The 18,194-nt window shown below is 39.3% G+C and overlaps 1 protein-coding gene across 1 annotated transcript in view; it reads right to left on the reverse strand.

Moving 5' to 3' along the window:
* The window catches only part of LOC116987736 (E3 ubiquitin-protein ligase rnf213-alpha-like), a 138,424-nt gene that overhangs the window by 66,793 nt on the left and 53,437 nt on the right, over positions 1-18,194 (reverse strand). The window contains exons 20-26 of the mRNA XM_033043967.1: positions 10,838-10,997; positions 8,887-9,104; positions 7,947-8,084; positions 5,936-6,100; positions 4,378-5,554; positions 3,426-3,616; positions 1,931-2,086 (exon numbers count right to left, since the gene is read on the reverse strand). Coding sequence (XP_032899858.1) covers positions 1,931-2,086; positions 3,426-3,616; positions 4,378-5,554; positions 5,936-6,100; positions 7,947-8,084; positions 8,887-9,104; positions 10,838-10,997 — 2,205 coding nt within the window. The remainder of the gene's footprint in view (positions 1-1,930; positions 2,087-3,425; positions 3,617-4,377; positions 5,555-5,935; positions 6,101-7,946; positions 8,085-8,886; positions 9,105-10,837; positions 10,998-18,194) is intronic.

An 18,194-nucleotide genomic window follows, 5' to 3' on the forward strand; every position in this document is an offset into this window, starting at 1 on the left:
TGAATGGATTCTTGGGCTGGCGGCTCAATCACTCAAGCCTGTTGTGCTGGCAGCTCACTCACTCACGGCTAGTGGGCTGGCAGTTGACTCATGGCTATTCTTTGAAATTCCATTTCAAGCTGGGTGCTAGGCCACCAAATTCACGTGGTTTCTTACCACTTCAAGCAGGGTGCAAGGCCACCAAATTCGTGCAGTTTCATACCATTTCAAGCAGTGTGCAAGGCCACTAAAGACAGCGAGTCGTGACCTCTCCCCCCTCCATCTTGCAGAGACTGAGCCACCCCCCCCCCCCCCACACTTCTGGGTTTTATAGTCCCTGCCCCCCTCCCACCAGAAGGGGCGTGGCCTTCATGCGTGATTGACAGGAGAGAGAATCTCAACATTTTTTAAACACTAATAACTCTTTTATTTTTCATCAATGGGAAAAATCCTCAGCACCTGATGAGCGGAGGGGGACTCTGAGTAAGATGGCCAAAAATCACAGCCGTACGTGGTAGCGTTTTTTCTAACATCAATGTAAAGCACAAACAGGAAGTGGTCAAGATTAGACTTTTAATTATATAGAAGGCAAGGCAACTTTAATTAGGCAAGGCAACTTTAATTGGGCAAGGCAACTTTAATTGGGCAAGGCAACTTTAATTAGGCAAGGCAACTTTAATTAGGCAAGGCAACTTTAATTGGGCAAGGCAACTTTAATTAGGCAAGGCAACTTTAATTAGGCAAGGCAACTTTAATTGGGCAAGGCAACTTTAATTGGGCAAGGCAACTTTAATTGGGCAAGGCAACTTTAATTGGGCACGGCAACTTTAATTAGGCAAGGCAACTTTAATTAGGCAAGGCAACTTTAATTAGGCACAGCTTTAGCATTTCCAAACTAAAGGCAACACAGCTTTAGCATTTCCAAACCAAAGGCAACACAGCTTTAGCCTTTCCAAACCAAAGGCAACACAGCTTTAGCATTTCCAAACCAAAGGCAACACAGCTTTAGCATTTCCAAACCAAAGGCAACACAGCTTTAGCATTTCCAAACCAAAGGCAACACAGCTTTAGCATTTCCAAATTATATTTTCAAACCACATTAAGGGCACTGACAGGTCAGTAAAACCACTCAGTTTAGTAGAAACATAGAAAATAGGTGCAGGAGTAGGCCATTCGGCCCTTCGAGCCTGCACCGCCATTCAATATGATCATGGCTGATCATCCAACTCAGTATCCTGTACCTGCCTTCTCTCCATACCCCCTGATCTCTTTAGCCACAAGGGCTACATCTAACTCTTAAATATAGCCAATGAACTGGCCTCAACTACATTCTGTGGCAGAGAATTCCAGAGATTCACCACTCTCTGTGTGAAAAATGTTTTTCTCATCTCCATCCTAAAAGATTTCCCCCTTATCCTTAAACTGTGACCCCGTGTTCTGGACTTCCCCAACATCGGGAACAATCTTCCTGCATCTAGCCTGTCCAACCCCTTAAGACATGTGTTCAGCGTTATTCACAGCTCAGGTTGAGAGACGTGACCCTCTCACTCCCCCATCTTGCTGAGATGGGGGAGCAAGCGACTGAGGCACTCAACACTTCCAGGTTTTATAGTCCCTCTGGAAGGGGCATGGCCTTCAGGAGAGAGAATCTCAACATGTTTTAAACACTAATAACTCTTTTATTATTAATCAATGGGAAAAATCCTCTTGTCCTGCGCAGCGGAGGGGAAATCTGAGTAAGATGGCCAAAAATCACAGCCGTAAGTGGCAGCGTTTTTTCTAAAATCAATATACAGGAAGTGGTCAAGATCAGAATTGTAGTAATATAGATAAAAAGATACCTGATGAAAATTGATTTCTTTTAATTGCACAAATAGAATTCAATCTTTTAAATATATTTTTGAAAATAATTCCTGCCTGCTTCTTCCCACCAATGCATTACATTACGTACATGTCTTGCTCGCATCCTGGGAAGAAATCCAGATCCCTTAAGCATTTCCACAACGTACAAATGTCTTTGACTGCACTTCCACATCTTTTCATCGGTGCCCATTAAATATTGTAGGATAAATAGTTTGAAAAGAAATTCACATAATCCTTTCTGTACCTGAAAGAAAAATATTTCTGTTATTAAGTAAAACTATTATTCACCAAAAAAAAACATATACAATGTGAAAATTATTGTCGAAAGTAAATCAAGGCCATTTGCATTTCTTTTCTTTTCATAAATACATTAATTAAACCTGGGAAATCAAAATATTTGACTGTCAATGCAAAAAACATAAATCATTATCTATTTCATGGATTTTTGCAAATGACACAAATTTTGCCTGTTTGTTTCCAACAGCAAAACTCATGATCATTTCATTTCTTTCTAAGCAATAGCCCTGTTCCTGCATTTTTCGCTAATAGAAATTAAAAATATATTTAGAGTTATATGAACAATATTACAAGGGTTTGCATTCTCAGTTGTGGTTAAGTTATCGGAATCCATAACAAAGAATAGTTAAGGAGCACTTAGAGAAACTAAGCCATTAGAGTGGGTCACAAAAAGACAAAGTGCTGGGGTAACTTAGCAGATCAGGCAGCAGCTCTGCAGAACATGGATAGGTGATATTTCGAGTCGAGACCCTTCCTCGGACTGAAAAGTCAGTTCTGTTCAACTAATTCAGTGGTTTTCAAAAAAATGCTTAAGTACTTGCTGAGATGATCTCGTACTATTCTAGGAACATTGCAAAACTCCCTAGTATTTTTTAATGTAGTAGAACAACTCAAGTGGTTCACAAAAGTGTCAACACATACATTTTGGCATCAACCAACATGAGCAGACTTTGGACAAATGGACATATAGTTGGTCAAAATGATAGGTTCCAAAGAACATACTGAAAGAAGCAGAGTTTAAGGTTGAAGATCCTGCCTCTATGACTTAATCTCACTTTCTAGTTCTCATTAAGGGCATATGATCTGAAATATCAACTGTTTTTCTTTCCATGGATGTAGTCTGATCTGACAGGTTGCAGCATTTTCTGGCTTTATAGTAATGGTAAAATTATCTGCAACATTAGCAATGCAGAGTACAAGCAGAGAAACCTTGTTTTCAACCGTATAATTTCCCCCCGCTATTTTCAGACGTGATTATTTCAGTTCTAGAAACAGTGAAAATGTATTTAATATTTAAATTTATTACATTATTTGAAACAGTGGATTAATATTTATTGTTGATTCAGATTGCAAACCTATTTGCACACAATATGTCAGTTACCACAAATATTCCTTCAGGATCCATAATAACGAATGTTTCTTTATGAAATAAGTACTTATTAACTAATTGTTAAGAAAATAAAAGAAAAAATAAAGACATACTGCTGGTGTAAATGCAAGTTTTAAAATCTAAAAATATATCACAATTGGACACTTAAAACCACACCGGGTAAACCCAAACTTACAGTAGATGCGATATCAAAGTGAAATATCAAAGGCTGGTTTTTATTTGATGATTTTATACATGAAAAGAGAGCTTGGAGAACTTTATTTTCATCAACCTGTGGTTCTAAGAGATGGATTGTTTTCAACAAGTTATCCTTTCCAGCTTGTTTCTTTAATTTTTCATGTAATCTCTTCACATAAAGTGATTTTCCTTTTAGAGAAAAAAATTTAAAAATAAGTCTCAATTTAAATGAAAAAAATAAATCATTCCAGCTGTCCAATCCAACTCAGAAACTGCTTATTGCCAGAGCAAGTCAGATTATTTTCAACAGCAAGCTTGTTTTCTCTTTGATTGACGATGTGCTTATTTAATTATTCACAATAATTTACGAAGATCAGTATTAATTAAACCATATAGACACATCTTTACATCACATATAATTTCAGCAGAATTCTTTAGCTCTTTTCAGTAAAAAATACAGATTGTACTGATCTATGGTTCTTTATATATTTTAATTAAAATCCACTAGCTTTTTAACACAATAAAATAAACTCACCAGCACATAAGCCGATGTTATCAATTCATTGTATGCTTCACAGAAGAATAGGTATGTTTTAAGCACACACAGGCACTCAAATGAAGGTGCAAGTTATAGTTAATTAACTTGCCATTATTTGGGATGTTTCCTTGGTCAAGTCTCAAGAAACAATCGATTCATGAGAACGAGTTTATCCCATATTTGTCTGATCTTTCCACTAGTACAGCTTCTCAATGTGAATTTTAATATAGTAACATAGATACATGTCGGCCTTTATGTTTAAATAGTAAGTACTTTTAGGCTACGGATGCACAGCAACCATAAAATTGATTTCCCCCCCAAACTCATTTCACATAATGCTTCACAGCCAGCAAAAATGAGTAAAATCTTCATCAATGTTTAGTTATATCTCATTCCTTGCATGGGAACTTACCAACACCAGCTCTGTTTGAAGATATGATCCTCACAAACATTCCATCTCTAAAGACAGTAGCCGCTGATGAATTAGTTGAAACTCTGTAATGATTTTCGAGATAACTCTGGATTTCCTTTAAAGGTTGTTGCGGAATCATGTGCACCTTGTGTCGACTCAACGCTGTTGGAATGTAGCAGTGTTCCCTCTCACTATTGCACAATATCACCAATTTATATTGATCTGACTGACTTTTCAACTCCAGATTTTTGAACAATTCTTCAAACCTTACACTAACATCATATGTTAGCTCATCTGCATACAGTAGAGAATAGATCTTGGAATGTGTGCAGCCAGAAGTCAGGCACCGTCTCAGGAAAAGCTCTACTTGTTCATTTGTGGTATCAGCTGTGCAAATAAGTACTTCATCGTAAGTAGGCAATGGCTGATTACTGGAGTGCATGTAAATGCATAAAGCAGATGTAAGCAGTTCAGAATGTGGACAAACAACAAGGTTAGGATGACCTGTCTGAAAGCCAGGTGGAATTGTCCTTGCAACAGTTTGTTTCATGTCAGCAACATTTTCAAGAAGTTTACCAAGGGTGCTGACATCAAGACAGTTGGACAGAAAATAAGTCATGTTTTCCATATACTGCTTCCACACCAAATCCATTGTTTCTTCCATGGCTATGTCTTGAATATCTACTTGTCTCATCATAAAAGGTTGGACACAACTCTTCCTGTCACCTAATGGGCGATGTCCTATGCTTGTATCTCCATCAAAAAGTTTCTGTTGAGCTACTTCTAGGTCGCCGGCAGTACAGTTGGGTTTAATGAATGACAACATCATCAGAACATCTAGTCTGGTACAGCTGTGATTAAATAATTGGGTACTGAGGTAAACAATTTGTTCAGCTGTGTAGAAGTTTAAATAATAGTACCGGGACCTTTGCTTATCCATATACTGCTTCCATACTTCCAGATAGGCTTCCATCTTTTTACAAAGAATGGGAAGTTGTTCGGTGACTTTTCCAACAGCTTTAATAATACGCACTTCCTTTAGATTGAAATCTATTATCAAGCAAGCCTCACACGTCCTTGAACAATACACTTCTATTTTCCAGTTCCTAAAGAGCATGTTGCCAGCAGAAAACAGACTGATGAATGACGTTGCAAGTCTTTGGACATTGGCAAATACCTGTGCACAAAAGATATTCATTATGGTCTGCAAATGAAATGATGACAAGTAAAATCATATGGATATATGCAAACATAAATTACAAGATCTTAAATGTTATCTTTGCCTTTATTTACAATTGAGATGTTTAAATACTGTATATAGTGCAATTGTGTTATCAGAGGTTCTCAGCAAAGTAATGATAAAATGCTCATGATGAAGACCTCAGTGTCTGTGTATTGAAATCATACCAATTCTGTAATCACTGAAGATATTATCGCATTAAAACCTCTGGAGGAAAAATAAATCTGTATAAAGTACATTTTTATTCAAAGACTAATAAGTGTTCCACTGATGTGCTTCCCACCATAGATATATGAATGCATTAAAGTAGCCAGTTACCTCTACAAATCTGTCCACTTCATTCCGGCCATGATCTCCCTTGCCTGACATCAGCATGAGTTTATTCTGCAGTTCTTTTAGGTCTTCAAGAGTGTAACTTCGTACTTCTTCATTGTCACCATGAGCTTCTGGCAGTTTTAATATGATTGCTGAACCTAAACAAAGCTGTGAAAAAATTGAAAATAATTAAGCACACTGAGATGGATCTGACTGTGCACAATAGTTTATTTCTCTTGGAAGAGCTTGATACACTGAAAACACGTAGGTAAGACTAAAAATGCTTGCCACAGGTAAGGCTTCAACTAATATCATTCCATATCTACGTAAATATCTCAAACTCTGCTGGCAGTGTCCGAGGATGCAGTTTCTGGCCTACTGTGAGAACACAATGATTGCAACAAGTGCACTCAATACTATAAATGTGGCTGAAACAAATATTATACATCCGCAACATGACTTCCTGACTTTAATACTCACTGCCCCAACCGATGAAGGCAAGTATGCTATATGTCTAAGTACTTGTGTTGCCACTTTCAAGAAGCCATGGACTTGCAACCCAAGATCCCTCTGCACATCAATACTCCTCAGTCCTGCCATTCACTGTATACCTTCCTCTTGCATTTGAGCTTCCAAAGTGAACACTGTTTGGATTAAATTCCATCTGCCATCTCACAGCTCATATTTCCACAGCAATATCCTGCTGTATCCTTTGACATTACCTACCATTACCAATCCTTACCTACCTCCTTCCTCACAACATTTTTAACGAAGTGGTTTAAATAACAGTGAACACGTTTAATTGTGATGCATTAATGTTGAACTATCAAAATTAGTTTGACTGCAGCATATTTTGAAAATTGGAAGACAGGAAGAGTAAAACTATGGAGCCAAAGATGAGTTAGCATGACATTTGTTGCATATGAGAATAAAACACTTGCAACATTGTAATTTAATTGGGCGGACTTAATATATTACAAAGGAAAATTGCATTTGATCGTTTTGAGTGTGTTTTTGAAGGAGCAATAACGTATTAGGACTTGAATTTTATAAGGAAATTGATAAATTCTGCTGATGAGATAGGTGGTAACATTATCAGGGAAAGAAGACTGAGAATAAGTCAAAACATAGTTGGAAGGTACACAAAAATGCTGGAGGAACTCAGCGGGTGCAGCAGCATCTATGGAGCGAAGGAAATAGGCAACGGTTCGGGCCGAAACCCTTCTTCCAACGTTGCCTATTTCCTTCGCTCCATAGATGCTGCTGCACCCACTGAGTTCCTCCAGCATTTTTGTGTTCCTTCGATTTTCCAGCATCTGCAGTTCCTTCTTAAAAACATAGTTGGAATATATGTCTTTTTCAAGTTGGCAATCAAGTTGGTCGCCATAATGATCTCAGTTATCCACAATTTATATAAACACAAATTAATAGAATATAACATCACCAGTTTGGTGGAAAAATGAGCTGTTAAAAGAGAGTTTCAAAGACATACAGATAGATTAAGCAAGTGCTTAAAGCTGCGGTGTAAGGAATGTGAGAAACTATGAGATTATACACTTTGGTAAGAAAAGAAGATAAACAGACCCTATGACATGTTAAATACTGAGTAAACTAGCAAAATGATGGTGTAGGTTGGGATCTTAGTGTACTGGTTCATGCAGGGTGTTTGGGTATAAAATTAATAATGTTTTTCTGAGACTGGCTGGAGCTCTGGTGAGATTTAATTTGGAGCAGCAAGTACAATTCGATTTTCATAGCTAAAGGAGGATTTACTTGGCTTGGACTCAGTCCAACATGGCTTCCTGACTTTTATACTCACTGCCCCAACCGATGAGGCCAAGTATAGAATCACTAGATCCTTGGGATTGAGGAGGTGTTTCTATTTAAGATGTTCATAAAAATTATTCTAAAAAGTTGCTCCACGTACTATTAAAAAAGAGTATAACAATTTGCGAACATTAATATTATCGTATATTGTGGAACATTTTGCTCCAGCATCGCTGCTCTGCAATACCTTGTTTTTCCCTTGAGAATCGATTACATAAATTCCACTGCTGTTTATAGCTGAAGCCAATGAAAGTGATGATTGTTCTATAGACCCATGGCTTTCCTTTACTGTTTTCAGCCATTCCAAATGCCGAGCTGAATCTTGCTGAAAGTGGAAAAGGAAGTTACCTTCAAAACAAACTTGCAAACATTGACAATTTGGACAGTACACTATTGGTCTCTTGTGTATTCTTCAAAGCTCTTATTAGTATTCGTAAATATGATTCAGTGAAAAAAGTAAATCAATTTCCATTTGCAAAGCAAAATTAAGCCATGGATCTCCATGCTCCCTATGCTCAAATTAAATTCTCCACTGCAACAGTAATCACACTACTGAAGGATATTTCACATAAAATGTTCACTCTCTGCTTCCATGTTTTACTGAACATTTAAAATGCAGAATTGAAGAAAAAATGGTATTGATCCTCTACATTGTCTGTTTCTTGACAAAATTTAATGCCAATCATGAAGCCATAAAAAATGGTGAGAGAAAAGGAAAGACTGATGAAAGCTCTGGTTATAGCGCGTTTTGAGAAGATAAATGGTGTTTCATTTTGTATTTGATCTCCTTTCTCTAACCTTAGTTGAATCATTAAAGTATTCCAATCCACAGGTTTAACTCAAAAATACTTCTCAAACCACCATTCCTAGGTTGGTCAATGCACATCTATATCTGACAGGGTAGCTTTTAAGGCATTTAAAAGAAATATTGATATGCCCATGAGTAAATTCAAGCTTACAAAAATTCTGAGGTATTTAGCACTCCTATAATTAATACGAACCGGAATATTGTTAAACAGAGCATGCAATTCTCAAAATTACATTTTGTAAAAAAAAAACCTGCTACTCAAGCCATTTGGAAATCAAATATCATGCACAATTATGCTGAAACTTAAGGTTAAATTTACCAGCTTCTTGGTAAGATCCGGGTCATTATCTAAAGCATTCCACAATTTCTGTACACAATGTATGAAGTCATCAAATCCAGCTTGTGGCTTTATTTCAAACAGCAATGATGAGTAGCCCAATACAGCATCATGAAAGCAAGCCACACGATCGATATCAAGATCATTTTCACCAGCTGAGATTGAAGCCAGGTCCACAAACACTTTCAACTCAGTTACATCTGGTAAAGAAGAAAAAGAAAAAAAGGCAAAAAATCTTTTGCACTGATCACCAGAGAAATCTAAGCATTGTAAAACGGAATTATTACCCCAAAAACGTTTTTGTTTTTTTTAACTACAATATATTTATCTACAGCTGAGGGACCTTAAAAATAATGAAGTTCTTAAGTTACATTTGCTTTCAATCCATATTATATTATTACAGTTTCACGTATTTACCTCATCTCTTTATGGCAGATGATAATTGGGTATAAGCTTGTACCATAGTCACAACCTCTACTTGCTCTGTCCTCTTGAAGCAATTTCTCTTAAAATACATGACAATCCTTTTCTGGTTTCTACACTCCAATGAGTTGGCAGCATTTCACTTGAGACCAAACATGTCTCACGTTTGCTACTCTCAGAATGCCTAAAAATGCACTTAACCTCTGTAGCTGCAGGGCATCTAACACTCCCCCATTTATGCTGCTGGAATCATTTTATGAAAGTGATTAGCAAGCCAGAGCCAACTCGGTTACAAATGGTGGAAACGAACAAACTGTTGGATATTTTGCCAAAATGTTATGTCAAATAGCTTTTTCGGCCGATTCTAAATGTCGCTTATGATCAGAGAATCTAAGCAATAAAAAAACGAAATAATTTTAGTAAAATATTATGCAATAATTTGCTGGAATGGAGACAGGGACTGGAGGGCTTTAAGAGGTTGAATTGGCTGGGCTGACTTCCCCGAGTGATGAGGCTGAGGGGTGACCTTACAGAAGTTTCATAAAATCAGATGGGGGCATAGATTAGGCTGATTACAATCTTTTCCCCAATGTAAGAGCGTCTAAAACTAGAAGGCGTAGGTTTAAGATCAGAGGGGAAAGATTTAAAGGAGACCGAAAAGGCTAGTTATTCCACACAGAGAGTGGTGGGCAGAGCTACCAGAGGTGGGTACAATTACAAAATCTGAAAGACATTCAGATAGATCCTTGACTTGGTAAGGTTTAGAGGGAAACAGGTCAAATGCAAGCAAATGGACTAGCTCAGGAGGGCATCTTAGTCAGCATGGATGTGTTGCACAAAGAGCCTCTTCATGCTGCTGGAGTACATTATCAGGGCATTTCTGGCTTTGATGAAATATTTCCATTTTCTTAGCCATCCCACTCCCACACTCCCTACAATTGATGGAGAGTCGTCAACCTGAACCATAACGCTCTTTCTCTTTTCATTGATATTGCTTGACCTGTGGAGTGTTTTGTAGAATTTTCTGCTTTTGTTTCAGATATCTGGATTATTAGTATTGCAATTTAACTGTTGCACCACAACTGGTCCTGTTAAAGGGCCGATCAGGCGAGAAGCATATTTTAAAAGACACGTGGAAGCAATGAAAAGATTAGTAGGAATCATTGAAGTTGATTATGGGGAATAGGAAAAACAGACAATGAGTCTCAAGGGGGAGAGAGGTGGGAAGCATTGGGAAAGAAGATTGCATGTAGCTTGATGGACTAGTTATGTGCATGTGAAATACTGTCTTTTCATAATTCTTCAGATACTGCTCTTCACTGGGAATAAATTGAGAAAATTCAGAACAAACATAATGGTACAAATAAAATAAAGTAACAGCCAGTTTACTTAAGAAAAATAATAACTTAGCAAAACTCAAAACTAATTTCCAAAAACAATTTCAAATAATTAGGAAAAAAAATTTAAGCAATGCCTTCTGCATAGATTACAATGTTTTGTGCTTATTTACCTTTCAAAGCCTCTTTGACCCATTGCAAAAACTGGCATCTTTGAGTAAACTCTTTCAAAGCTTTCCTCCGAGGCTTTGTTATTTCCACAAGACGGTTCTTGGCTTGTATAAGGTGCTCATTTATATAGTGCAGACTTTTATCCCTATAGGATTCATTCGTCTAAGAATAAAAGGAAAATTGCCCATCATCTAATTTTAAATTAAACAATAAATAGCATGTCAAGTTTGTTGATAGACAGCAAGACTAATGACAATCCAGAGCATGAAATTAGGATAGAGCAGTGTTGCTAGATTAGAACGGTTGCTAGAAACAGTTGTACAAAATGTCCAGAACTAGTCAGTCATTACTTCTATTTTTTTTGTTATATCTCAATTACAATACTAATCCCCATCAATTTCAACCATTTGTGGGAGGCGCCGGTGATAAGTATTTTCAGCTGTAATATTTACAATGGCGATGAGGATCGGATAGAGTTTGTGAACTTAACCTTTAAATACAGTGCAGGACTGTTTTACAGTATGCAGTATTGTTTAACATTTTAAACTGTAAATACGAAGCTGTGTTTGCAAACTGGACATGATAGGCCGCAGATCCTTCCATGCCTGGGACTGTAGTTTAAAACAGCAGCTGTACAATTCGTACTAGAATTTGTCAGGTTATCTTTGTGTTGTGTCTACGTGGGAAGAAACAAAAACGCTATGGGACCAAAAATGAATCCCGCAGCTGAGGAAGTCGACGGCAAAAAAAGGTCACTCGACTTTCTGATGGAGGAGGTTTCTACTATCAAACTACAGCAGAAAAGTATTTTGTATTTAGTGGAAGAGGTCAAGTCCCTGAGGCTACAAAACGCCAAGAAGGAAAAACAGATCGTCTTTCTGGAGAACCGGGTGGCTGATTTGGAACAGTACACACAGATGAACGACATCATAGTCACTGGGCTGGAGACTAAACCCCGGCCATACGCCCGGGCGGTGACAACGAGGAACGGTGGGGAACTCAGCGAGTTGGACTCAAACTCTGTGGAGCAACAGGTGACTGCTTTCCTCCAGTTTAAGGGAATTGAAGTGGGAAATAACAACATCGAGGCATGTCACCCTCTCCCTCGGAAAAACAAGAGTGACAAACCAGCCATAATAATAAGCTTTGCGAATAGAAAGCATAAAACCACATTGCTAAGGCAAGGAAAAAAAACTGAAGGGATCAGATGTCTACTTGAATGAGCATCTGACAAAAAAGAATGCGGACATTGCCAGAAAGGCACGCTTCCTGAGAAAGCAGAGGAAGATTCAATCTACATGGACAGCAAACTGCAAAATCTTCATAAAACTGAATGGAACACCTGAAGAGGCTAGAGTGCTAGTCATCAGAGATATGGAGGAATTGAACAAATACCAGTGAGTCCAAAAGAACACAACAAGGTAATGGAAAAACGAGGGACTAAATAAATACAAAATAAATAAATACAATATATCAGGCAACCAATGCCCCCCGGGCCGAATGCAGCCCGTAACCCAAAATCATCCAGCCCGCAGGCGGATTATTTTTCCCTGTAATCATTAGGCTCGCCGAGCGCTGAGCGTGGCCGAGCTCTGGCTGTACCGCATCCTGTGCAAAGCCGCCGGCGCGGCCGCGCACCTTCTTTGAACACGTTTAAGAAAGAACTGCAGATGCTGGAAAAATGCAAGGTAGACAAAAATGCTGGAGAAACTCAGAGGGTGAGACATGCAAGGATTGCATGAGGCTGCCTCATCCGCCGAGTTTCTCCAGCATTTTTGTCTATCTTCTGTGAACACGTGATTCGATGCCTGCCATCAGGAGTGGGATCCATGTGTACACGTGATAGATGTGGTCCGCCATCTGCTCACAGACACGTGTCCTGGCCCCTATGCAGAACAAGGTTGCCGACCCCTGCACTACACACTACCATGACAGGTTCTGAAATAAGTCATTTATCTCCGTCAAGAGATAATGATGAACCACAAACAACAAGGATGACAGAATATGATAAACTGGGTTCAAAAACTTTTGAATATACTGAGCATAAATCACAAGATATGGAAAATGATTATGATCCAGGAAAAAATGTCTTCAACAATATCAACAACAATTGCTGCTACCACACAGATCTTCTTGCGTTTGAGGCAGCAGAAGTTATGTAATGCCCTCCAGGCGCTGTAGACAGTTCCATGTGCTGTTGTCGAGGGTCGTGAGGTCTACCTCTCCACCTGAGAGGCGGAGGACAGCGCAGTTGAAAATGACGTGCTGCGCTGTTTGCTGGTCTGCTCCACACACGCAGGCTGATGATGAACACAGCCCCCAGGAATACATGTTGATGTTGAACCAGCCGACCCCTGTACCGATCCGGTTCAGATCCGAGCCGGGTGGGGCTGTGGTGTTCGGTGCAACAGTGAATTGAAGAGGCCACGCAGTCTGTACCCAGCTGGTTCTCCATGCTTCTACTGTGTTGAAATCGGAGCCACAGAGGGTCGCTGCGTGACGGGAGAAGGGGCGACGAGATGTCAGGCGTTGAGGTCCCAGTTGCTGTGACGCATGGGCGAGGTGGTGCAGCGTCCGATGGGGCCTTGCACACCAGCCTATGAGTGAAGTACTCTCTGCGAAGCTTGGCGGGTGCGATACCTGCGAGCACTGGCAGAAGATCCATCAGAGTAGGGCTTAGGCAGCCGGTGATGATCCGCATGGTGTCGTTGAGAATGGCTTCTAGCTTGCTAGTATGAGTGCTATGGCACCATGCTGGGGCGGCGTACTCATGGACTCATGAACATAGATAAACAGTTTAACATGAAGGTTAAGTCAGATCATAAAATATAAATTATCCAATTTAATAGCAGAAGCCTATATGCCAACTTCCAAAACATCAAAGAATATATGTCAATTCAAGAAACCATTCAATATAATAGCTAATCAGGGACTTGGAAGAGACCTGAGAAGGATGTGGACTGAGTTGATCGGATATGATTTGAATTATATGAACAGGAAGAACAAGAATAGAGGGGGTGTGGCTTTTTAGGTGGATAAAAACTTCAAATATAAGGTGGTGGAAAGCATGACAACAGCGGTTGATAGCGTGCTAGAATGTATCAGAATAGAAATCTGTATGGAAAAGTAGAAAATGTAATTGTGAGCTGTATATATAAAGCACCAGGATCTAATATTGAAATATTTAAGGATTGTATGGAAGAAATATTTGATAAAATACTTCAAAAGGTTATGTTCATCTGTGCGTATTTCAACATAGATCTGTTAAATCCAAATAAGCATAAAATGATAGAAGAGTTTATTAATGCAATGTATAGCATGAGTTTATATCCAAAATTGACTAGATCTGGCAGAATTACATCTCACAGAATTACATCTCACGCTAATAGATAATATATTCAGTGAGTGGGTTATTAATAAATGACATCAGTGACCATTTGCCAGTTTTTGCAATCTATGACAATAACTATGATAAGAATGTTGAAAACCTGAAATACAAACGAGGACAGAAGAATCTATGAATGCATTTAGAAATGAATGACTATCACAAGATTGGAGAATAATATACGAGGAAGAAGACATTGACAAAGCATATTAAATATTCTTAAAAATATTCACAACATTGTATGCCAAAAACTGTCCAATAAAACACTTTCTGTTGTTCTGTGTATTGATTTTAGAAAAAACTTACGGCTGTGATTTTTGGCCATCTTACTCAGAGTTCCCCTCCGCTGCGCAGGACAAAAGGATTTTTCCCATCGATTAAAAATAAAAGAGTTATTAGTGTTTAAAAAATGTTGAGATTCTCTCTCTCCTGAAGGCCACGCTCCTTCCGGAGGGACTATAAAACCCGGAAGTGTTGAGTGCCTCAGTCTCTGCAAGATGGGGGAGCGAGAGTGTTACACCTCTCAGTCTGAGCTGTGAATAACACTGAACACATATCTATTAAACTGTGAGTGTTGTTTTACTGACCTTGAGTGCCCTTAATGTGGTTTGAAAATGAAAATGTGGTTGGTTTGAAATAAAGCACAGAAAATGGTTGGTGGTGGTTGGTTTGAAATAAAGCAAATGATTAAAAGTCTAAACTTGACAACTTCCCGTTTGCACTGTATATTGATTTTAGATAAAACGCTACCACCTACGGCTGTGGTTTTTGGCCATCTTACTCAGTCCCCCTCCGCTCATCAGGTGCAGAGGATTCTTCCCATCAATTAAAAATAAAAGTGTTATTAGTGTTTGAAAAATGTTGAGAATCTCTCTCCTGTCAATCACACCAGGAAGGCCAGGCCCCTTCTGGTGGGTGGGGGGAGGGATTATCAAACCCGGAAGTGTGGGTGAGGCTCAGTCTCTGTAAGATGGGGGAGGGGGAGGTCACGACTCTGCCTGAGCTGTGAATCAACTGAACACACTGAATGTCTACTGAACTGTGATTATGGTGTTTATGTGGTGATTTATGGTGGTTTCACCCTGTTGAAATGGTATGAAACTGCATTTGAATGTGGTGGCCTTGCACCCTGCATGAAATGGTATGAAACTGCATTTGAATTTGGTGGCCTTGCACCATGCTTGAAGTGGTATGAAACTGCAATTGAATTTGGTGACTTTGCACCCTGCATTTGAATTTGGCGACTTTGCACCCTGCATTTGAATTTGGCGACTTTGCACCCTGCATTTGAATTTGGCGGCCTTGCACCCTGCTTGAAATGGAATTTCAAAGAATAGCCTTGAGTCAAACTGCTAGCCCACCAGCCGTGAGTGAGCTCCCAGCACATCGGGTTTGAGTGACTGAGCAGCCACACCAAGAATCCATTTGGCCCACAATGTCTATACTAGCCCTCTGGAACAGTCCCTTCAGTCCACAATACCCATACTAGTGCTCCAGAAAGCCCCCCCCCCCTCAACTGGCCACCAATATTGGAAGTGGTGGAGAGGGTGGAATATTGCGTTGGGGGACCAGCCCTCCCGTGTGAACATGGGACCCGACGGGTCCCACTTAGTCTAGTATATAATGTGTGTGTGTGTGTGTGTGTGTGTGTGCGCTTGTGTGTGCGTGTCTGTGTGTGTGTATATATATAAATAATGAAAAGTCTCATCTTGACCACTTCCTGTCTGCGCTGTATATTGATTTTAGAAAAAAGGGCACCATATATCGTTATGATTTTTGGCCATCTTATTCACAGTCCTCCTCTGCTGAGCAGGCCCCGAGGATTTTTCCCATCGTGAAGAATAAGAAAGTTATGAGTGTTTAAAAAAGCCTTGAGATCCTCTCGCCTGTCAATCACCGTGATGAAGGTCACGCCGCTTCCGGGGGGAAGGACATGGCTCAGTCACTCTGCAAGATCGTGAGGGAGATGCCACGACTATCATTCTAAGCTGTGAATCAACTAAACTGTGAGTCTGCAATGTACTTGCAATTAATGATTTGTTAGCACTTAATGACAATGCCATGAGTTGTTTGGCCTGCTGCCCTCCCTGTGCTTGAAACTGCAATGCTTCATTAGGTCCGACTGTGTTTGGAAGGAATAAATGCTTTATTAGGTCTGACTGTGCTTGGTTCAAAAGTCCCGCTCATTTTGTGACTTCCGCTTAGTGGACAGGTTGCGCTGATTGCGTAATTTCCGGTGAGTGCAGAGGTCGCGCTGATTGCGTAATTTCCGGTGAGTGCAGAGGTCGCGCTAATTGCGTAATTTCCGGTAAGTGCAGAGGTCACGCTGATTGCGGAAGTGCCGCTGACTGCGGAAGCCCCAAAGTGGAGAAGCCACGCTCAGCCGTGTGAGTATTCAAGAAAGTTTAATGCCATATATAGGGTGTGTGAGTGAGTGTGAGTGAGTGTCTGTGTGTGAGTGTGTGTGGTCTCAGTGACTGAGCTACCATCTCAAAAATCCATTCTGCCCACAATGTCCATACTGCCCCTCTGACAACCAGTCAACTTAGTCATATATATGGAATTTCAAGGTGTGTGTGTGTGTGTGTGTATATGTGTGTATATATATATATATATATATACCCTGCTTGAAATGGAATTTCAAGGAATACATATATATATATATATATATATATTAGTGATTGACGGGATTGACATGGCGTGATTGACAGGAGATAGAATCTCAACATTTTTTAAACACTAATAACTCTTTTATTTTTCATCGATGGGAAAAATCCTCGGCACCTGATGAGCGGAGGGGAACTGAGTTAGATGGCCAAAAATTACAGCTGTACGTGGTAGCGTTTTTTCTAAAATCAATATAAAGCGCAAACAGGAAGTGGTCAAGATTAGACTTTTAATGATATAGAAGGCAAGACAACTTCAATTAGGCAAGGCAACTTTAATTCCAAACCAAAGGCAACAGAGCTTTAGCATTTCCAAACCAAAGGCAACACAGCTTTAGCATTTCCAAACTATATTTTCAAACCACATTAAGGGCACTGACAGGTCAGTAAAAACCACTCACAGTTTAGTAGACATGTGTTCAGTGTTTTTCACAGCTCAGACTGAGAGACGTGACCCTCTCGCTCCCCCATTTTGCAGAGACTGACTGAGGCACTCAACACTTCCGGATTTTATAGTCCCTCCGGCAGGGGCGTGGCCTTCAGGAGAGAGAATCTCAACCTTTTTTAAACTCTTTAAAACTCTTTTATTTTTCATCGATGGGAAAAATTCTCTCGTTCTGCGCAGCGGAGAGGGACTCTGAGTAAGATGGCCAAAAATCACAGCCGTAAGTGGCTGCGCTTTTTCTAAAATCAATATACAGAACAACAGGAAGTGGTCAAGATCAGACTTTTAGTAATATAGATAAATGTGTGTGTGTGTGTAGATGATAAAGTTTGTGAATTAATTGATGAGTAGCGGAGAAGGGGTAGGAATAAATAAGTGTATACTTCCTCCTACTCCTTTTAGAACATGTAAGATTTAATTTGTGATGTTTATGAGAAGTTATTTAATGAGTTGTGTATAGGTTTATTGTTCATTCCATTTTATTGTTATTTTGCTTCGTTTAACTTTTTTTGTTTTACATGTTCAAAATAAAATATATACTACTACCTCTACTATTCTTTCTTACTTCAGACAACATCAATATAATTTGTTCTGGAACACAGGCATATTGCTATTTTACTTGTTGCTAAAACTAACAAAAAAATGCATGTTAATCATAGATTCTATTGCAATATCAAACAATAATAGAATACAAATCCCCCTTCTGTTAAATTATAGTAGATTACCTCTCTTCTCACCACCTCCTCACTTCTTTATCTAAATTGCAGAAACCAACCCTTTTGGTAGTAGATGCAGTGAATAGGCATACTTGATGGTGTTGCAAAAGAAGTCTAGGGTGTTAACACTCTGTAACCAGAGACGTG

This window comes from Amblyraja radiata, chromosome 26 (assembly GCF_010909765.2).
Source record: "Amblyraja radiata isolate CabotCenter1 chromosome 26, sAmbRad1.1.pri, whole genome shotgun sequence".
Lineage (NCBI taxonomy): Eukaryota > Metazoa > Chordata > Chondrichthyes > Rajiformes > Rajidae > Amblyraja > Amblyraja radiata.